The sequence below is a fragment of the Hevea brasiliensis genome, chromosome 8 (genome assembly GCF_030052815.1).
Source record: "Hevea brasiliensis isolate MT/VB/25A 57/8 chromosome 8, ASM3005281v1, whole genome shotgun sequence".
In the NCBI taxonomy this organism is placed as follows: Eukaryota; Viridiplantae; Streptophyta; class Magnoliopsida; order Malpighiales; family Euphorbiaceae; genus Hevea; species Hevea brasiliensis.
In genome coordinates, this window is record NC_079500.1 from 11,774,685 (window position 1) to 11,797,603 (window position 22,919).

Consider the following 22,919-nt stretch of genomic DNA (forward strand, 5'->3'; position numbering starts at 1 on the left):
TTTAAAAATTATATTTTAAATATTTATCAAGAAAGTCAGATTTTTTTAAATATTTAAATTTAATTCAAATTTTATTATTGAAAATAACTTTTGTTGAAATTCAATCACACACTTCTTAAAGAGATCATTAAAATTATACTTTTCTTTTTCCATCCTACACTCAAAGGAAATGTTCCTTATTACATGTCTTTTAGCATCTACTGAATCAACAAACATGATCTTGAAAATCTTGTTTAGAACATCTTGGTTATGATTGTTCTTGTTGCAAAATAAAAGTGATTTTTTAATTCTCAAAATGTAAATTAAAGGGAGTAATTCAAAATTGTAATATAATATAATGTATTTAATATTTTATTATTATGTTTAAAAACATAAAAATATAATATAATTATCATTATAATCTCATATTTATTTACATATAATGAAATATAATCAAAATAGTAATAATTTTAATATATAATATTATTTTAATAAATATCATTTTAATTTAAATTTATTAATATTTTCACTATTATCGTTATCACCGTCTCCGCACCACCACCAATTTGATGCTACTACTTAGTAGTGGTGAGGTGGCGGTAGTAGTAAATAATGATAGTAATAATGAAATGAAATAAATAATTGTAACGATGATAATAAATAAAAAAAATAATATAAGTAATTATAATTAAAAATTACCTTACTTATAATTATCATTTTATTATATTAAATTTTGTCGCATTACTGAATAAAGTAATAAAATATATTATATATTATATCTTTTTATTATATCATATTAAATATAGCTTTTATTTTTTTATTTATAAATATTGAAGTTCTAATATATATAGAGAGAGACATGAATTTAATATGGTTGTATTTTATATGATAATAATTATAATAATTGAATTTAAAGCTAAATATGTAAAATTATATAATTAAAATAAGCATGAAAATTCTTTACAAAAATACTCAACTTCACTATTTATAGGTTTGGCAATTAGGTAATGTTTCATATAATTTGGAAGAAAATCATGGATGTGATGTCCATAGTGTGTGGTATTGGAAACTTCCATTTTTTGCATTAGTAACTTTTGTTTTGGCATCATAGTGTCTTGTCTTCTTCTTCTTTTTTAAAGTTCCCTTCTTCTAATTTTTCCCCTTATAAATGGATTCACTTGAGTCCATTTCAGATCTATTTATATTTGAATATAGACATCCATTTGAAAACAAAAATGTGCATTGCCTTTTCTTAACACTTTTTTAATTGTTATAAAAAAATATATATAAAAAACTCAAACCCATAATAAAATAATTTAAAAATTATTAAATTAGATATCTAAATTTAAATTTGTATTTTTACTATATGTATTTTGATTAATTTTATATAAATTTTGATATAAATATTTAATTTAATAGTTATTAAATTTATTTTTATATGAGATAGAGCTGCACTCTACTAGAAAAATAACATGTTATATTTTTTATTTTAGCAAAATCTGTTAAATTTAATAAAATAAATAGTGATTTTTTATTAGCTAATATTAATAACAATCCGTATAAATTGGATTATTTATATTTTGAATGAATACTCGATTTTATAATTTGAACATATTAATATATTTTAATATCAAGCATATCTCTTATTATAATTAGAATTATAAAATTATTATTAATTAATATGGATTCAATTCCCTACTTTAATAAGAATTACAACTCTTTCTTTATAAATATACCTTATAGTAGATATGAAAAACCATTACAATAAATCATATTATTATGCTATTCTCTTTTTTTTTTCACAAAATTTATAATTTAGACATTAGAAAGAAACTCTTGGTAATTTTTATAATATGCGACTAGACTTTACTTTATGTTTAACTTCTAATTTTTAATTTTAATTTGTTTCTAAAAAAATTCTTAAACTTTAATTTTATTTAATAAAAATTTATTTAATCTACAATAACAGATTTTTAGATTAAAAAATCTTTATAAATTAATGTGTGACATCTGTAAATACAGTTTCAGCATTTACTAGTGAAGGGTAAATCCTCCTCTTTTTTCGGGAAGCAAATCGATATAATAGTTTTTATGATATATTTAGATAGTGATTGAAATAATTAATTTTTCATTTAGTGCAAGAGAAAATGAGGTAAAAATATAATTTTAATATTATTATTATTATTATTATTATTTAACTTGGAAACTTGCTATAATATATTAAAAGAATTTTTATAAAATAAAATTTAAATTCAAAAATTTTTTAATACTAAATTAAAATTAATGAATGAAAGCAAAATAAATGGTAAAATTTATAGATAGGCTATAAAAATTATCTTCGTAATTATTCATTTAATTATGTTATGTTGTCATTAATTCTCATTATTTCTTATAAATATTAAATTTATTTAATTTAATCTGATATAGTAATTAAAAAATATCATTCCCTCTAGTAAATGTCATATTAGACTCTTCCCATGCCCCTAATTAGAATTTCAATTAATAAGTTATGCCTTGTTTGGTTTTATAATCTTGCTTTATGCACAAGCACTAAAATCTCATATAGCATTGAGTTTTGGAATGAAAAAAAAATCATTTTAAATATAAAAAAGTTTTATTTTTTTATTAATTTTAATTTTAATTTTAATTTTAATTAAATTTTAATATTTTTAATTAATATATTTAAAAAATAGTTATTTCAATGACATCTCTAATAACAATACTAAAACCACTCTAAAGCTAAAATATTACATAGGGAAAGCAAAAAGCAACGAAATAAGTCCTACATGGCATTTTGTTGAAATTTTTTTTACATTACTTTTTATTTTTTATTACTAAAAGTAAAAGCAGGTATTAAAAATAGATTTAATAAATATGTATATTTTTAAATTTTTTTTATGAAATTTAGGTAAAATAATGATTACAGCACACTATAAAGGCAAAATGATTATGTTGGGAGGCGGTGGGGTCTCTTGAAATTATTACTTTTACAAAAAAAATAAATCTAACTATATATATATTTTTTAATTTAAAAAACCAACTCTTAGTAAGCAAATTAGCAGTATTTTTTAAATATTTTTCTTATTAAAAGGTCCTTTTTAATGTTTATATAAAGTAAAATGCTTAATTTAACTATTATATTTATTGGAGAAATTTATTTTAGCTCATTTTAAAATTTTTATTTAATTTAACTCAAAATTTTAATTTAAATTTAATTTAATTAAAATTTTAAAATTTATTAACTAATTTTTTTTTTATTTTTTAATTAAAAAAATTAAGAAATTTAATTTCTTCATTTTAAAATTAAATTTTTTAATTTAAGTAAAAAAAATTTAATTTCTTAATTTTTTTATTTTTAAGCTAAATTAAGCTTAAATTAAAATTTTTATATTGAATTAAATAAAAATTAAAAATAAATTAAATTAAATAGATAAGTACAAAAATATAATTAAGTTTTAAACCTTTTATATAAAGCATCTGTTTTAGGATCAAAGAAAATGATTTAACAAGGTTAAATGGGTCACGTGATTCAACTTTGGTCTAATTTATTTTAATTTTAATAATTTATATTTTTATATGTTCATTTTAAAATATTTAATATCCAATTGACTGCAACTTTTTGTTTAAAAAAAAAATCCAATTTATTATGTAAAATAAATTTAAGGATTTATTTGCAACTTCACCTTTATTTTTTCATGAGCCTTTTGTACATACCCAGAAAATGTTTGGTTCACTAGTTAGATGCAACTTATAGCTGATAAATATCTAAATAGGTGTTGTGTTGAATGTAGCTTATAGCTGATAGATACCCAAATAGATAAATTAAAATGTTTGATAACTTTTAAAAAATAAAACTGATAGCTGATTGATAGCTGATATAGTATCCATAAGCAGCTGATAGAACAATTTTATTTTTTATTGTAATCATATTTTTTTTATTTAACTCAAAAATTAATATTATTAATACTTTTATCTTTTTTGTTTATAATTTTAATATTTTAATTAACACATTTTAATTTTGTTAAAATATTTTTTTATTAATAACATAAAATATAAAATATTTATTTATATCTAAAAACTTAAAATTAATTATAAGTTTTTCCTTTATCAATAATAATAATTACTTTATTATTTTATTTATATTTTTAAAGTTATTTAATTATTTTATAAAAAAAAAATTAATTTTTTTCTTATTACAATAATAAAATAAATAATATAATATATTTAATTAAATAATAAAATAATATAATATAATATAATATATTTATAATTTTATATTTATTTCAATAATAAAATAAATTATATAATATATAACCTTATTAGTCATTTTATATATTAACAGTAACAGTTAAATATAATTTTATCAAATACTTAACGTAAATTAACTATCATTGGCTACAAAATATCAGTTATCAGCTAACAGTTATCAATTAACAGTTAAATCAAACAGACTCTTAATAAAGCTAAAGAACCTTAGAATTCAATTGAAAGTAGTTATAATTTTATGACTATATAAAATTATTTATAGCACCACACTACTCCTTAATCTAATGGTTTGATTATTGTAAATTTATGTGTTATTGGTAGCCAACCAAAACATGTTTCAATTATTTTTCTATAATTGATGGTAGAGATTTTCTGTGTTAATGTCTAAATGCTATAAATTCGTAGATAGTTAACCGTTGTTTTTTGTTTTATAAAAATAAAAGATATTTTATTAATTAAAAATAAGATATAAAAGAAAAATATAAATTAACATATTATATTTTAGATAAATAAAATTAACAATTCATATAAAGAATAATATAAAGAATTTAGAATATTTGATAACAGAGCTTATAGATTGACTAATAGGTAAATTATGTACTCTATTCTTTAACTTCATAATCTTTTTACAAGTCCTATCAAATGACCTTTAAATTTTAATTTTATAGTAAAGTAAGAATCTGTACTTTGTAAAATACTTTTCTAAAAGCAAAATATTTCAATATCAAAAACATATAAAAACTTCATTAAAGAAAAAAAAAATATAAAAACTCGAGATCTATCAAATATAATAAATTTAAATAATTATTCGCTTAAAATCTATCAATAATTATAAATCTAAAAAGATATGCTAAAATTTATACTAAATAGATATAAATATAAGAATTATTATATAAAAAAAAAACGAAAGAAAGGAGAGAGGTTGCTGCCAATAAAAAAAACTCATAGGTGGCTATTCTAAAAGAAAATGAAAAAAATGAGAAAAATCGAGGAGAAGAAGAGATTTCCAAGTGTTGACTAATTTTATATTTACCTATAAATTCAACTAAAATCAAAAAAGCTATATTCTTTTTGCAATTTTTTTTCCTTCTTTTTAAGAGATTATTCAATGTATTTATTCACATACACTCTCACTTATAATTATATGAAATTTATTTTCTTATTTTATAAAGAATTTATATTTTTGTGAGTAAGAAATTTTCTTAATCCACTTTATAAGAGTTAAGATGTATCACGAGACATTTTAAAATTTAATGGTATCACAATACTTTTACAGTAAAATTTTGGTGTAAAATAATATATTCAATTTTAAAAATTATATTAAAATGTTTTTAATCATATTAATTTTTTAGGAAAATCACAAAAAAAAAAAATTTTAACTTTAACTAATTTTTACAATTCTATCCTATCATTTTTTTAACAATTGCACCATAACCTATGAAGGCTGAATTAATTACACCATACTGTTAAATTTTTCATTAATGTTAGGGTGCACTTAAATCGTTCTGGAAAGGTCAGAGTGCAATTGTAAAAAAAAAAAAAAAAAAAAAAGGTAAAATTGTAAAAATAAAAAGATCAAGATGCAATTGTAAAAAAAAGGATAGGATGAAATTATAAAAAAAGTTAATTGAAAAAAATTATTTTAAAAAAGTCATTTAGAAATTTCCCATTATACAATTTAATATAGACTAAGGCTAGAATTAAGTAAAATCTAATAATTTTTTTTTTTATAAATTTACACATGATACAAAATATAATGATAATTAAATATTAAATATTATGAGATATATGAATGTAATAAAAACTGATCTCTTATTCTAATAATTAATGTGACACTTATTTTCTTTTAATCAAAATTTATAAAATAAATTTCTCAAAAATTAAATTAAAATTGATAAAAGTTATTATATTTCACTAATAAGAAATATTTTTAAAATGTTTAAAAATTTATTTTTCATAAGTAAAAAAATTATATTAGAATTAAATAAAAAAGTCTTAATTATTTTAGAGCTATTGACCATTCGATGCAAGGGCAAGTATATTTTTTTTTCATGATTTAGATTTCGTCAATCATATACTTAGAAATAACTTGAGAAAAATAAAGAGTGATATATATATATATATATTAGAAAAAAGAAAATAAATGGAAAAAATAAAATAAATATTATTTTTTATTCAATTTAGGGAAAAAAAATCAAAATTTAAAAAAAAAATCAAAATTTTCATTTCAAAAAAAATCTCAATGGTTCACGGTTTTATTTATTTATTATAATATACTGAATAGAATATAAATTGATATTAAAAAAATTCTTAATTATAGGATTTAATTATAAAAGAATATAATAGTAATACTGATTAAAAAAAAAGTAAATTAGTTAACCCATCTCAAAAAAAGTCTAACATGGTAATAGGTTTAATAAATAAAATAATTTTTTCAAAAAAAATAGTTATTAAAATATAAATTAAATATATTGTAAATTACAGTAGAATTTAAGAACAAATTATTACTTATAAATTAAATTTACACATTTAATATACTAACAACTTTAAATAGATATTATGAAAAAAATTTATTGATATTTTAAATATTTTTAGATAGTAATGATAATAATTATAATATTATAACAAATAATAAAAATGTCAATTAAAAATTTACTTTAAAATTAAAGTATTGTTTATAACAAAGAAAAAAAAGTGCAAGAAATATTATTAAAATATATATAAAAAATTTTGTTATTATATTTTCATTGTAATAAGATGAAATATTTATATTTCATCAACATTATATTAGTGTATAAAATTGTCAACTAATTAAAAAATAATTAAAATGAGAATAACAGAAAAATAAAGTAATTTAAATTTATATACGAACATTTAAGCGGTTTAAAAATTAAATTAGATAAATAAAAATTTAAAAATTCAATTAACAAAATTAAACATTTAAATAAAAATTTAAAAGGGTTCAAATATTTCTTATAGTTCAAAAAATTCAACTCATTAAAAGGAAAAAAAATAGAATAATATATTAAAATATTTAAAGATATATTATGTAAAAATTAAAAAATAAAGATATTGAAAGCAAGGAACCACAATAGGGTAACATGATCACAACACTATTATGTAAATAATGAATTGCACTTTTTTATAAATAAAATTATTTCTATGAAAATAATAATAACTAAAAAATTTAAAAATAATTAAAATTAAAATAAAATTTAAAATGGGAAAAATAATTAATATACATAAGTTGTTTAAAATTTAAATTAAAAAAGAAAAAAAAAGGATTAAGGAAGTAATTTTAGCATTATTTTCCCTTTGTGAAATGATTTATGAATTCATGGTTTTGTCATGTGATAGATTTTACCATTTATCACATATTTTTGTAGAGATAAATTTAGGCCACTTTATTTCAATTTATTTTAATTCAATTTTAGATTTAAATTAAACCAATTTAATTTTAATTTAACAAAAGGCTATAAAAGTATAAGGGAAGGGCAAAATGGTAATTTTACTGTTCTTAGAACAATAAAAATATAATAATAAATCTCGTGCAATGCTGCGGATATTATTAATTTTATATTTATTACATAAATATAATTAATAAATAAAAAATTTTAATATTAAAAATATATTCAATCTTGTTTTATAATAATATAAAATATTATACTATTATTGATAATTATTAAAATTTTTTAACCAATTCAATTAAAGTAAAATTCAATCATTCACTGTATTGCATATTAGTTATATATATAGTTTAATTTAAGACAGAGTAATATTAATAATTTATTATTATTATTATTATTTAAAATATTGAATAAAATAAATTTTGCTAATAAAAATATTTAATTGTAGATTATAATCATAAAAGAATAAGTCTAACACTATTTTATTATTAAAAAGGGCACATGCACATAATTTTAAAAATTTTTAATTATTAAAAATAAACTAAACAAATTGTAATTAAATGACAATTTAAGAGCAAATCAAATTTATTTATTTATCACCATCAACATCTATTACTCATTTATACAAATTTACTTATAAATTAAATTTGTATTTACACGTTCAATAAATTATTAACTCTAAATAAATATTATAAAAAGTTTATAGATATTATTTTTTAATATTTTAAATAATAATTATTTTATAAAAAATAATAATTCATATCAAAATTTTATTATATTAAAGAATTTCTTTAAAAAAACCATTAAAAAAAATTAACTAAAATAATATTTATAACAATGTTCTTCCATGAGATAAAAGAAATAAACAGTGGCCATGCACGTATATGAAGGTGTATTTAGACATCAAAGATTTGAGACTACTCGCCAGGCATAGGAAAAAACCTACATTGCAAAGATTGAAGACACACCAGCATTAGGGTGTGTTCAATTTCGATTTAATTAAGAGTTTATCTAAGAATCATAATAAATTAAAATTTTAGTATGATTATAGTTTAATTCTTCATTGTTTTGATTTTGATTTGATACGGTACTTAATTTTTGATTTTGATTTGGTTCAGTACAATTCTGATTCAGTTATCAGTTATTGAAATAATTTTATGTAATTATTTTATTAAAAAATGATACTTAACTAGCATTTAAATTTAGAATTGAGTTTTTAATACATAATAAATCATATAATATATCTTTTAATTATTTTTAAATTATATAATCTTTTACTATAAGGCATATAGATAATTTAGGATTTAATATATAATATAATATAATAAGTATATTATATAATATGCATTTCAACTATTTTTTGATTATGTAATATTTAATTATAATATATAAATATAATATAAAATTAATATATATTAATACATTTGTAATTAATAATTATAAAAAAATTTAATATATTTATAATTAAAATTATTTAAAAAATAAAAAAAAATAAAATATAGTATTAAATTATATTTAGTTAATAATTATATATACACATATATTTATATATAATTATATTAAAAATATATAATACATTTAGAAAAAAAATATAAAAAAACATATATATGAATTTAATTCTCGATTCAATTTCAATTTGATATGATTCCTATTTAATTTTAATGAAATTCTAATTTGATTTCTAGAGAAAAATTAAAATTGAATTAAAGTAATAAAATAACTTTAATTTAATATTATTCCTTTGATTCAATATAGTTCCTCGGTAATCGCGGGTGAGCACAACAACACATCAAGCACTTAGATGGGAGATGACAATTCCTACTCAGTGGGAAATCCAAGCTGCTGTGATGGCTATTAAGAACATGCCTCCTAATTTTGCTAAGTAGTCTTCTCTTTGATCAAGAGGTCAACAAACAGAGCTGTAAATTGCGTGACAATGTTGCATCTTACTTTTTTTTTTTGGATCGAGGGATTACGATAATAAGAAAAGTAAGGAATGATTTTAAGAAATTTTTTATTTATTTGGAATTAAGCGTTGAGAGAGATAGGGAGAATTTTGGAAAACCTTCCAATCTCTAACCCAACAATTTGGTGGGTTGAGGAGAGTTGAAAAAATTTTTATTTTTTGATTTTCTCTATTATCCATATCAATTTTAAAAAATCTCTTCTTATAAAATAATAAGTTTCATAAAAATAATAATTTTGTAATTTTTATATTTAACTTTACTTTTCAATACTATCTAACAAAACAAAACTAAGATTTTAAAATCTTGATTTACGTTACTTTCCTTTCAAATATAAATAAAATTATTATCTTACCTTATCAATCATATCTTCCTTTAACTTACCTTACCTTATTTTACCAAACCTCCCTTCACCCCGTCAAAACAAACCCTTATTAGTGACAAACTTCCCTGGCTGACTGTCACCCCTTATGAGCCATTATTGGGGAAAAAATGTGCCGAAAAGAAGAACAAGCAATTATTGGGGAAAAAATGTGCAGCAGTAATATAGGACCTGAATACTTCGCAAATTCTGAAAAACAGAAAAATTAAAAATAAATTACATATTTATTTAGCATAAATCATTTAAAAAAAAAATTCAAATGAATTATCACAGTCATTCTAATTTTTATTTCTTTGAAAATAAAATTTTTTTAGCCATACTCAACACAAGTTTTTGTCAAGAAAGGCAGAGAAAGAAAGGGTCACTAATTTTAAAGGCAGGCTCATCTTTCCTTTGCACATAGAATTGCTCCCATAGGCCAAGCATTGCGTAACTTTTAGCCTGTTAACTTGTCTGTAATTTTTTTTTTTTTTTTATAAAACTTAAGTTTATTTTTTAATTTTTTTCATTTAAATTAATTTAAAAAATTTGATTTAAATTTAATATAATTTGGAAATAAAAAAAATTATATAATAAGCTTCTTAATTTTTTTAGGTTCAAATCACGAAACCTAACGTTTCTTAGCTTTTATCAGTTAAACTCACCTCTTCCAACTACCTCCTCTGGAAAGGGCAGATTCTCCCTTTATTAAATGGCTATAATCTAGCTACCCATGTTTCTTCTTCTTCTACACCACCAGCACAAACCTTAGCCGATGGACAACCTAACCCAGATTACCAACGTTGGTATTGTCAAGATCAGCTGGTATTGACATGATTGTTTGCTTCGATTTCTGAACAGTTATTGCCGCAAGTTGTTGGCTCTCCCACGGCAAGGGAAGCCTGGGTAAAATTACAGACAATTTTTTTGTTAGGAACAAGAATGCAAGTTATGCAGCTGCGAAAACAAATGAAGCATTTTAAGAAAGCTGCAGAGTCCGTTGATGCTTACATGAAACGAGCCAAGACCATCTTTGACCAGCTAGCTGCTTTAAAAGCATCAGTTTCTGAGGATGCACTCGTGAATGACATTCTTGACGGCTTGGGGACTGAATATCGCCCATTTGCAAGGGCCATAGAAGCTCGAAATGCTTCCATTACCTTTGATGAACTGTATGCATTCTTGCTGAGTGAAGAGACACAATTAAAAGCTGAAACAGAGTCTGTACTAGCGCATATACAACCCACTGCCTAAGTAGCCACAGCTCCACCTAGCAATGCTGCCTCTCAATCACGTGGGAAGGCTAAATTTCCTACCAACCGAACTTCAACAAATGGGCCAATCATCTGCCACAACTGCAAAGGACAGGGACACAATTAAAATATATTTTTTAAATTTATTTTAAGTAATAAAATAGAATTTAACAAAAATTAAGTTGTGAGTGATGTATATAAAAAATGAAGCCAATGATGAATATTTATTTTTAGGTACATTTAGATAAAATAAATGTTAGAATATGTGCTAATAAAAAAAATTAATGACAATTATCCATTAGTGTTAAGATATTCTAAAAGTGCTCTTAAGTTTTCATTTTTGAAGCGTCTGATCTATGATTTAGGAAGATATCTTCACAAAACACAGTACAAAGATAGAGAAAGCGACAGTTTTGAATGTCATAAGAGTGAGAGACAAACAGATAGAAGAAAGAAGAGGAACAGAAGATCTAACCTTTCTGGATAAAGGAGGAATCTCTCTGGCTGGATGAACAGCATGAAAAATTTCTCATTTGGAATAGCGAGGGCAAAAATGTCTTATAAAAGCTAGCTTACTATTTTTTTTAAATGTATTATTTCTTTTTTTACTATGAGTGAGGTCCACAGCAAAGGTGGTCTCGGCAGGAAAATAAGGATGGAAGGGATGAGATAATAATCAATGGTTGAAATTTTGTTGCTCAGGTCTTCTTCCTCTAGCTCCTGCATAGTCATCCTTCTGTATAAACCCTTAAACCAATGTCCTTTTAGGTTTGAACAGAAGAAGTTTTGTACATTTATATCATATTCCCATGTCTCTCATGCCTTTGCTTTGTGTTTTTTGTCATTGTAGTGTTCTTATTGGTATTTTAAATTTATCCTTCTACCATAGTAAATAGTTCTATACATTACTCCATAAAGAACAATAAAATAATGCAAAAACTAAATTATGCAGCATCAAATATTGGCATTTCGTGTGTTTTTGGAAGTCTATGATTGAGAGTACCTAAAGTCTTCACAGCACTTCTCTCTCCTCCCTCTTGAATCTTTTCTCTCTGTTCATCTTCTTGTTCCTGATGATTATTCTGCAGGGCAGGCAGATCATAGAATGACATCAGTCGAGAAAAGAAAGCAATATTTCCTTATAAAAAGGAATATGTTGCTGCTGGAAAAGATATAGTGAAGAAACAGAGTTTTGAGACAGCTAGCAAAATGAAAAAGAAAAGAAAAAAAATCTTTGAATTTGTGTATATAAATCCTCTGTTTTAGTAATGAAATTATGTTTACATATGATTATGTGCATTCATGTTTTTGGTTCTTGGTGATGATTCTGCATTTTAATCCTTTATATGCTTTCCATCAAAACAGATAAGAGCTTTGATTATGAACCATCTATTTATTTTATTTCATATTCTTGCAAAGCCAGGTACAGCAACACTTCCATTGGAATTGTTGATGCATAGGATATAGTAATGTATGAAATGTGGCTGCATAGACACATTAGCAGGTGGTAAAGTTACAAGACCTGGCTCCAACTTCTGTGCCAGTTCAACTTCCCTCCATCAGTACCAGCTGTGAAGAGAAATATTTGATTTCTTTAGTTCAATTTGATCTCTTCTGGGCTTCCATGAAGATTAAACAATTCAAGCATCAATAATCAAAGTTAAGCTTAGTTCTCTAATATGGTATCAAAACTGATTCTACACTTTCCATTAAAATTTAATAACATTTTGGGTACTCTAACCTTAACATTAGAGCTGTAAGATTTTGGGAAATTTCAAGTGATTCCTTGTTTTATTTTTGTATCCAACTTAAATCCAATTTAATCTGGCCCAACATTAAGGGATAAGCCCATTATTGCTAAAACTTATAGGATCTTTCCAGAATATCCATTTTTATTATTCTCATTTCTATTTTTGTTTTAACAAAAAAGATGACTTTAAAACAAGCCTTTTTAAATATCCATGGAGAAATAATCCTCTGCAATAAAGCCTAGAAGATCTTGATTGCAACTCCAATAAATATTTTATAAGTTTATAATGTCTCATAAAGCTCGAATTCCAGCCAACGAATATCCTATGTCTACTGAATTGCACGAATTTAACCATTGCCACGTCCTTCATTATGCTAGTCTCGACCTTACCAAATAACAACCCAAATTACTTTATAATAGCGTTCCAGGGTTTCTTGGAGGTCTGCAACACGCGGAAATTGTCTCTCTATAACTCTAGCTCTCTTTTCGTTAGCCGCCTGCGTAACACACCGACCATGCCTCGCCGAAGCTCTGGAGGTAGGGTTTTCCCTAAGATCTGTAATTTTCATTTTTGGAATATTATTTCTAGGGTCTGTAGATTTCTGGGTTTTGCTTTCCATTTTTCTTTCTTTCTTTTTTTCTATTTAGGTTAAGAAAGCTCAGGAAATGAACCCTAGATGAGATTTTTGGGGTTTTTGGATATTAGAGGAAGCAAGTAGTTGTGCCGAGCTATTTTGTTAAGGAGACGGTGTTTAGTTGCGAATATCACTTCTGATTTATTCTGCTTTTAGTTTATGTGGGTTAACATTGGATCTCAAAATTTTTTACATTATGGGATTTGCTGCTTTTTTTTTTTTTCTTTTGTTTCTTGAACGAAATGGTTGTGAAAATTTATGCATGCTATTGGTTTGGATATTTGTGTTTGCTTAATATGATTTGGTGATTTGGTATTGGATTTCTTGGTATAACAAATTCTCCTGATTTTTGCATATCTGTTTAGTATATAAATATTTGGCTTTACTTTAATAGATTTGAGTGCATAAAGAAAACTTGCAGTGCAATGTTCAAATCTTTGTTTAAACCAACTAAGTTGATAGTTAGATGTATTGTTTTTGTTCTGTGGTCATATTTTGGCTATGCTTTGTGGATCACATATAGGCTTTCGGTAAAATTTATATGCTTTTAATACATGCATGTCATATGGGATTAGCTTGAATTTGGATGCTTCTCAGGCTCATTAGTCATGATGTTTAACAAGATTAGTATTTTCAATATGTTTTTCTTAATTATGTTATGATGGGCGTTTTGAATAGTTTGAGTTGATACAAACTTTAATGAGTTGCTCTTGCAAGTGAATCAGACCTTGGCACTTAGGTATTCGGGAATTCTCAGAAATTAAGGTTTTTGGGTCTGGATTTTTTACCTAAATATTCACATCATATATGGGTATGGATCTTATACCTCGATGAGTATTCACATTGTACTGGATTCTATGTAGCTTAACAGTTCAACTCTTCCAGATCATCCGAGCAGCCCGTTTCCTTCTTGTAAGCTTTGCAAGTACTGTAAAACTTCTCATTAAGTACTTGTTGGCTATGTTGTAACTGGTACTTGAACCTTGAAGATGCATGGTGTCTTAGGAATTTGCTTTGAATTGTTGTTTCATACTTGAGTGTTGATGGTTTAATGTGTGTGTAATCAATTTCTACTCTTATGTAATTCTTTTGTGTTATGTTCTTTTGATGAATTCTCTCTTAAAGAGTTGTTGATAATTATGGCTCAACTTCTATTGCAGGAAGACCTGCTCCTCGGGCTGCTGCACGCCCTGCACCAGCACGCAGCCCACCACCCCAACCAGGTACTATTTCTTTAAATTGTCTCGCTGGTTGCTGCAAGTTTTTTTAAGATTGTAAAACTTGTAGCCTTTTATTGTATTCTCATCTGATTTTCTTAACTTAAGGATAAATTGGTTGGTGGCACTTTGTTTGATGCTGTTTTCATGTTTTGATGCAGTTAACCATGCTCCTCCTCCAGCTCCTGTCCAGAGTGGTGGTGGTGGATCATTGCTTGGAGGCATTGGTTCAACCATAGCTCAGGGTATGTTATGAAGAGAGACTGCATGATTGGGATGGAAATTCCTGCTTGTTTGTTGCCTACTGGTATTTGTGTATTTGATTTGGCTCAAGGAAGAACTCTGAATCTTTTATGTGTATTGTTTATTTCCACAGGTATGGCTTTTGGAACTGGAAGTGCTGTGGCACACAGAGCTGTAGATGCTGTGTTGGGTCCTCGCACAATTCAACATGAAACTGTGGTCTCTGAGGCTGCTGCTACTGCCCCAGCACCCACTGCAAGCAGTATGGGGGGTGATGCATGCAGTATTCACTCAAAGGCATTCCAAGATGTAAACTTTTCTCATCTGGTTACTTGATTGCAGATACATGGATAAGTGTTTTTAAGTACCTAGCTTTTGGCTTAGAGGTGAAATTTGTAAGAAGTGAAGGAATAATCCCAAACTCTAAAAGACAGTTCAATTCTAGAAACCTCACCTTCTCTGCTTGTTTTCTGCATGATTTTATTTTTGAATATTCATACTTGCGAATGCCGTTATAATTGTCTTGTATAAATTACTTGATCTGTATTTATTATTTTGTTTAATCTTAACTATTGAAATCTTCAATGACATTATTTGCACTTGTATTTCTTGCAGTGCGTGAACAACTTTGGAAGCGACATCAGCAAGTGCCAGTTCTACATGGACATGCTGTCCGAGTGCAGGAAGAACTCAGGCGCTGCATTGAGTGCCTAAATTCCATCTTCGTGCTTTTCCATTCAATGGGAGTATCAGCTTTGAACTTTGGTCCTTAGAGTCTTATTTTGAATCATATGATTATTGTTGATGGCGACGGTGATGCCCTCTATCTATTGTTAAACATTGAACTTTGGTCAAAAAAATAAAATATTAAACATTGAAGGTCAATAATTTTTTCTGTGGGAAATGGTGAAGATGGACCTTGAAATTGTTATGCATTAATAATCAGAACTTCATTCTCTGCATCTTCAACTCTTGTAAAATTAGAATTTAGATATTCATATTGCATATCGGAACGTAAAATTTTTTAATGAAAAATACCAGCAAAAAAACGAATAAACCATATATTTTTTTTCCAAATTGAGGCAAACAAATTAGACAATAAAAATCTGAAAAATTGAAATTTCTTTAAATTTGAGTGAAAGTAGTCTATTGTATTGGTACAAAATTAACCATCAAATTTTCAGATGATGATTGAAGTTTTTTTTTTTTTTTTTTTTAATTTAAAACTATTACTAAAATTTTTGGAAAAGGTTAATCCCTGAGTGCAATAAATGATTTGGCTTAGGGTTGCTAATTACCTAGTCAAAAAGTTCTTGTTGATTTGAAGCACAGTGCAAAATGTTGAGACGCCTAAATAATAAAAATACATTGAAATATAATTGTTTTGAGGTTTAGTCTCCATTGTCAAAAATATGTAAATCAAGGGAAAATTATTTAGCATATTTGAAGCATTAAATTTTAATATTTTAACATTTTATTTTGAAGTTTCATTTGTTTTTAAAAAATAAAGTTATATATAAAAAATATTTTTTATTAAAAATAAATTTTATTATTTAATTATAATATTTAATTTATATATATATAATATTTAATAAGATAGTCCAAGTTTATAAAATGACTCTTTTTAAGAACAATTATTAGTTTTTAAATATATATTAATTTTCGTTTTAAATAAAAAAAATATTTTTATTAATAATTTTATGAATGTCTCAAAAACTAAAAAAATATAAAACATATTATTCCACAAAACAAATAGAGCTAAGCAATAAGCATCAAAATCTTAGTCAGAAGCCATTAAATTTGCCCTTGACCTTCAAGTAATAAAAGGCGACTACTAAAGATTCAATTCATTAGCAAAGAGCAATTAATAAAAACTTGGTAAAACTTTTTATTTTCATAATAATTAAGCCTTCCCAAATCACCATTTTCACATTATAAAAAAAGAACCCCCCACTTGCCAACATTTCATTAATCCCAACTTAACAACTAAATCTTCCTTAATCCAAGCTATGATTTGGCCTAAACTTGCTCTTAATCCCTTATAAAAAAAAATGCTCTTAATTCATGCCTCTCTTCAACTTATTTCTTCCCATTTACTCCTCATTTACAATTCAGTCCCCTAACTTTCTTTTCGTTTTTTTTTTGGGAATTTTTTTTATCTTTATAATCTGCCCTTGAGGAAGTTGGTGCAGAGCTTCTCCCATGCCTCCCTATCTGGCTCTTGTCCATCTAAATTTGCCTTCATCTCATTAGCAAATGATTCCTACATGGGTAAAATTACAATTTACTCCTTTCATATGAAGGGTCAAGATCAACTGAAGTGAAAATGATAGGGTGTTGTGCTTACCACAATAAGATTACGGTGGAGGAGTCGATCAACCAAATGAGAGAGAATGTCTTTGTTATACTCAGGATGACCTTGGATGCCCATGATGTGATCTTCATATCTAAACATCTCAATCCCAGTCTTATCAGACCATGCAATGACCTCTGCTTCTGGTGGGAGTTCTCGGACCTAACATATTACAATGAGATGCAACACATTGGATTTAACCCTATTAGCCATGCGATCAGGTTTACGGTCAGGTGTTGTCAAGTTTATTTTGCCATTATACAAACCTCGTCCCTATGGCACTCGATCACAGATAGTGAGGCAGGCACTTTTACTGATGAGAAGAGTCTTTTTGTTGATGAGAAATGGATGGCTGTGATCCCTATATCCCATCCTGCGACAGCACGGCCTATTTTTCCTCCCAGTGAACGCGCCAGTATCTGATCAAAACCTTAAATTTATGTTTATAGCAATTTCTTTTTCTAAATAAAAGAAGCTTTTACCTAATTTTGCACTTGTAGATCACATAAAAAAGTTGCAAATTAAAAAAAATAAAAAAATTCATTTTTTATAAATATTTTTTAGCATATATAGCAAATATTTAAAAATGATATAAAAAAATAATGACTTGTACGCAGGGTGAGCATTTGATTTAAACCGAATTGAATTAAATTATGAAAATTGAATAACATATTTTAGAAATTGAACCAAACTGAAATAGATGAAAAAACGAATCGAACTGAATCACTCTATTTTGATTCAGTTCAGTTCAAACTAATCAATTTTGATTTTTGATTGATTTTTTAATTTAGACTTGATTTTCAAGTTATTTGGTCTAATTTTGATCTTGGTTTGAACCTAATAAGCATTAATAAATAAAATTTAATAATTTATATATATAAAATTATATATAATTCATAAATTCTCCAAAAAAAATAAATCAATTCAAAAATCAATAAAATTATTCAATTCGTTTGGTTTAACAGATTTTTTCCTTTTCAAAATCGAACCGAACTGAAATTTTTATAATATAAAACTGAACTGAACTGAATTATCTTAAAAATCAAATCGAATTATCGAATTAAGGCAGTTTGATTCGATTTGTTCAATTTGAACTAAATAATTTTCACCCCTACTTGTACAATGTATAACTCTTAACAAACAAATATAATAAGAAAAGAATAGACCATAAGAAAGCCAACCTAACCTACAAGCGAAAGGATTAGATATTCCATGAAATAGCATTGTCACCCCATGCTAAGAATTATATATGCACATTCAACGATGAATTAAAACTAAGTCTAAAGTATGTATGCATGGAAAGTTGAAATCCCTATCACATATACCACCCACAAAGGGGGACAATAAAGGCAATTATTTTGTTATCTCTTAACATCAATCAATGGGCATGAGTTGGAATTTGCTATAGAAAACAAAATTCCCAATGGTTGAATAAACCCAAAAGGCAAAATGCCCATAGCATTCATATTCTTTTTCTCAAAATAATAAAATATATCAACAATTAAAGAGTGCTTATATGTCATCTAACCTAGTTTGATTCAATAATTGAACGCATATCATTCGCATAATAAATTAAAGTTTGAGACTTACCCTCTCAATCTCCTGCCAAAAAAAGTGCTCATATGCCTTAACAATAAAAGGATCCGATCCAATTTGTCCACCAACAAATATTATATTGCCATGCCATTCATATACAACATGAGTCTATTTGGCAAGAAACATAATGCTTTTGTCCCATTTGGGTTTTGGGATCTTTCTTGGAGATATATGTTAGTGATCATAAATGTAGAACAAGTGCCTTCCAATTCATGTGATGGAAGCTCACCTACAATACATGAGGGAGGACAAAGAGCTAAAAGTTGAAGAGGACCATTAGCTACATTAGTTGTAAACATTGTTCATAGCTTTAATGGGGACACAAGCTAAGCATAAACACATGTCCTTGTTGTTGGTTTTGTGCAATGTGCAATTCACACACTCAAGCATAAATAAAGTAAAAAAAGGAGAAACTTTAAGAAGAAGTAGCTCCTTGAATAGAAGAACAACTAGGTTTTTCTAATTAAATACAATGATTTATCATAAAATTGAAGCCTCTATATCATTTGGATTTAAAATGATTTTTATAAAATTTCTTGTAATATATATAACTAATATAGAAATTTAGTTTTATTTGATGGATATAGAAATAGAGTTGGCATAAGTATATAATAACACATTATATATATATATATTGATGAATCATATTAGGAAAAATTTAGTATAAAAAATATAAAAATTAAAAAAAACTGAAAAAAAGTTGTTATTGGTTAAAGGGGAGAAAGAAGTTGCCTTCAATGGATGAGAAAAATTATATTTAAAAGGTAGTGTAGTATTAATAAAAGTTGTCTCCAACACTATTAAATCTCTTATTTATATTTTAAATATAATTAAATAAAAAAATTATATTCTATTAAGACCAAATATGTGGTTAAAATGTATTTGAAAATGAAATTCAAATTTGGCATAAAATGAGAAACTAGCAAAATTAAACCATTTTGTTTTCTTGTGATTAAAATGATTGATGGGCACAAATCCCCACCTAAAAAATATCCCATAAAAAAACAACTAGATTTTCCATGGCAACCAAACAAAGCCAATCATTATTAAGAGAAATATTTGAAAAGTAGAATTGATGTAAACCTAATTTATAATCCAAAAACATTTGAGGGTTAGAATTGGATTGGCATTACATGAACTCTTAAGTAAATGGTATGTCTTTAATTATGGGATAAAATTTATAATAGATTGGATTTAGATAAGAATTTTTTTTAATATAGAAATGAATTTATTTTTTTACAATAATGATAAAATATAAAATTTAATTATCTATGAAAAATATTTTTTAAAATAATTTAAAAGACTTATTATTTTTATAAAATTTTAATAACTAAATAATAATTTATCTAAGAACTCTAATATAATTTCAGTCATATTTTTGGTCCCTCACTTGCTTAGGGGAAATTAAATCTTATTCCATTAATATTTCTTTATGCTTCTGGTAACAATTTATTGGAGTGGAATCAAATTTAAGAACACTCTGCCCTTTTGGCAAAGGGAAATTGAAATGGGTGTCATTTCCAACTCACAACAGTATTTCTTTTCCTCAAATTAAAGAATAAGAATCTGCTGTTTAATTGCAGAAAAATCATCTAGATTTTAACAGATGAGGTCTAAAATCTTGTGAAGGAACATTTTCCATCAAAACCAAACAGAACTTTAGCAAGCAAGATTATTTTGACCATTTCCCACAAAACAAGGCACCTAAAGAGTCAGTTGAAGAGGCACATTCATATTAAAAAAAATACATCAAAATGTAAAAAATATCACAAAATGACACTAACCTGGTGTCCAAAACAAATTCCCAGAATTTTCTTCTTCATGGAATCCAATTTGTTCAACAGATTCAAGAGCTTTCGGATCCAAACATCATTTCCATGAGCATCATTGCAGCTTCCAGTGATGACAAACCCATCAAAGGCTTTAATCTCATCATCATCAGGAAACTCTCCACAAGCCACTCTATAAACATCCCATGTCTCTCCTTCCTCCCCCAACATTCTCACAAACACCCCAAAGTACCCTCCATACTTCTTTTTCACATACTCAGAGTCCTCTGCACAGAGAAGAACAGCAAATTTCTTTCCACCCATGTCAACAATTTCCTCTCTTGAACCAAAAAGACTTCTCCTTTCTTCAATTTAATATGAAAATGTCTCTTTCCTCTCTAAAAAGCTTCCACCTTTAGAGACAGGAAGAGATGGAGGAGATGTGTTTTGCTTAAGCGGAGGGATTTTATACACAGACGAAGGAAAAAAAAGGAAAAAGAGTTTCCTTCTTTGTTAATACAAAGAAAGAAGACAATAGGCCCACATAAGGAGGCTGGCACAAAAATTTACAATGATGCCCTAATATTCTTCACATGCCAAAAATACCCTTTTTCGTGGATCTGGGTGGAATTGAGGCAGCATTGAAGAACAATGGCGTATCTTGCTCCAAATCAAAGAGCAAATTTGCATTGAGTTTAACTAATCTTTCCTTTATTACTTTCTATGTTTTGATTGGATTGGAGTCATTTACAGAATGCAAGGATTCCATTACTATTTTTAATGAAAAACCTGCAATTTCATTGATCCAGATTTCATTACTTAATAAGATACCAAAGATAATAATGAACTAATTGATTGATTCATAGTGCAATTGATTTTGATTCTATTTTGAATAAAATTTTAAATTGGATTTTTTTTTAATTTAAAATGATATTAATGGGCAAAAATTCTGTAAAATACTTATCATGTGTTTACTCACTCATATAAATATGAGATTCACTTTCTGTGTTCATAAAAAGATTGATACTTACATGATTGTAAGAAATACTAAAATTTGAGGGCATCTAATATAAGCTTACCTTGTATGAAAAAGAATTTAATAACTATTAGCTGAAATATTTATATTAAAAATTATACAAAATTAATTAAAATATATATAATGAATAAACAAATTTAAATACAAATATTTAATCTAATAATTATTAAATTTATTTTCATATAGGTTAAAACTTTCCATAGCCACATTCCTAAAATTTAGTTCACCAGGTTCACTTCATAATTTTTACATTCAATGAGGTGTAACACTATATTAGTTACACGTAAAAGTATCATTTTAAATGTTGAAAATTTTAGTTTGAAAATGGTTATTTTGTTACTTAGTATTTTTATGACTAAAATTTATCAAATTTAATTTTAAATTATTTTTTTAATACTCTTTAATTAGTAATTTTTTCAATAACAGTTTCAACAGTAAAGTAATTTTCTCAATAGTAATGCCAAATAGATTAAAAGAGTGATGAGTACGAAAAATTCTTACACTTCAAGTAGTATAAATTAATTGATATATTAAAATAATTAAAAATTAAAATATTATATTTATAGATATTAAAAATTATATTTATCAAACATTCTAAATTAGTGATTCAAATATGAAATTCCCACCCCTTTTGTCCTTTAAAAAGACAAAGAGACTGATTAAGGTATGTCTAATTTTTTTAGATTCAACAACGGTTCGATGGACTAAATAATAATTGATAGACTATACATGGGAGGTAGTCATCTCATTTCTTACCTTAAAGTTATTTTAGAATAAATAGTTGAACAGACTCAAATTTGAGACCTCTCTACTTTCTACACCTTAAGGATAAAGGAAAACCAACTAGGTTACCCTCTAATTGACAAGGTATGTCTAATTAGCTTTTCAAAAGAGATAAAAATTATCTTTAGTTAAACTAAATATATTAATTAGAAAAATTAAATATATTAATTTAATATGAATACCATGTAGAAATACAAATATATATTTGTTTTTAGAGAAAAGATATCAATGTGGATATCCTTTAAGGCAATAATAATAATAATAATAATAATAATAATAATAATAATAATAATAATAAATTATTATT

General features: G+C 25.2%; 2 protein-coding genes across 2 annotated transcripts; one reads left to right on the forward strand and one right to left on the reverse strand.

The window, feature by feature from the left end:
- Positions 1–13,228: 13,228 nt before the first annotated feature.
- Positions 13,229–15,963, forward strand: LOC110655364 (uncharacterized protein C6C3.02c). Its single transcript, XM_021811661.2, has 5 exons — positions 13,229–13,517; positions 14,776–14,838; positions 14,994–15,077; positions 15,209–15,384; positions 15,691–15,963. Exons 1-5 carry the CDS (start codon positions 13,352–13,354, stop codon positions 15,787–15,789), a joined length of 588 nt encoding a protein of 195 aa, XP_021667353.2. The 5' UTR covers positions 13,229–13,351; the 3' UTR covers positions 15,790–15,963.
- A 976-nt stretch (positions 15,964–16,939) lies between these two features.
- On the reverse strand, positions 16,940–21,303 carry LOC110648296 (gamma-glutamyl peptidase 5). The gene is made up of 4 exons (XM_058151289.1): positions 20,809–21,303; positions 17,695–17,847; positions 17,423–17,590; positions 16,940–17,338 (listed from the first exon to the last, which is right to left on the reverse strand). Exons 1-4 carry the CDS (start codon positions 21,115–21,117, stop codon positions 17,237–17,239), a joined length of 732 nt encoding a protein of 243 aa, XP_058007272.1. The 5' UTR covers positions 21,118–21,303; the 3' UTR covers positions 16,940–17,236.
- Between the last annotated feature and the right edge of the window lie 1,616 nt (positions 21,304–22,919).

Excerpts from the sequence above, each read along its gene's own strand:
- LOC110648296 (XM_058151289.1), bottom strand. The coding sequence starts at position 21,117 with ATGGGTGGAAAGAAATTTGCTGTTCTTCTCTGTGCAGAGGACTCTGAG. Across the intron at positions 17,848-20,808 it reads GAATTTGTTTTGGACACCAG|ATACTGGCGCGTTCACTGGG; the intron begins GTTAGTGTCATT and ends GGTTTTGATCAG. Across the intron at positions 17,591-17,694 it reads TCGAGTGCCATAGGGACGAG|GTCCGAGAACTCCCACCAGA; the intron begins GTTTGTATAATG and ends GTAATATGTTAG.
- LOC110655364 (XM_021811661.2), top strand. The coding sequence starts at position 13,352 with ATGCTAGTCTCGACCTTACCAAATAACAACCCAAATTACTTTATAATA. Across the intron at positions 14,839-14,993 it reads CAGCCCACCACCCCAACCAG|TTAACCATGCTCCTCCTCCA; the intron begins GTACTATTTCTT and ends GTTTTGATGCAG. Across the intron at positions 15,078-15,208 it reads TGGTTCAACCATAGCTCAGG|GTATGGCTTTTGGAACTGGA; the intron begins GTATGTTATGAA and ends TTATTTCCACAG.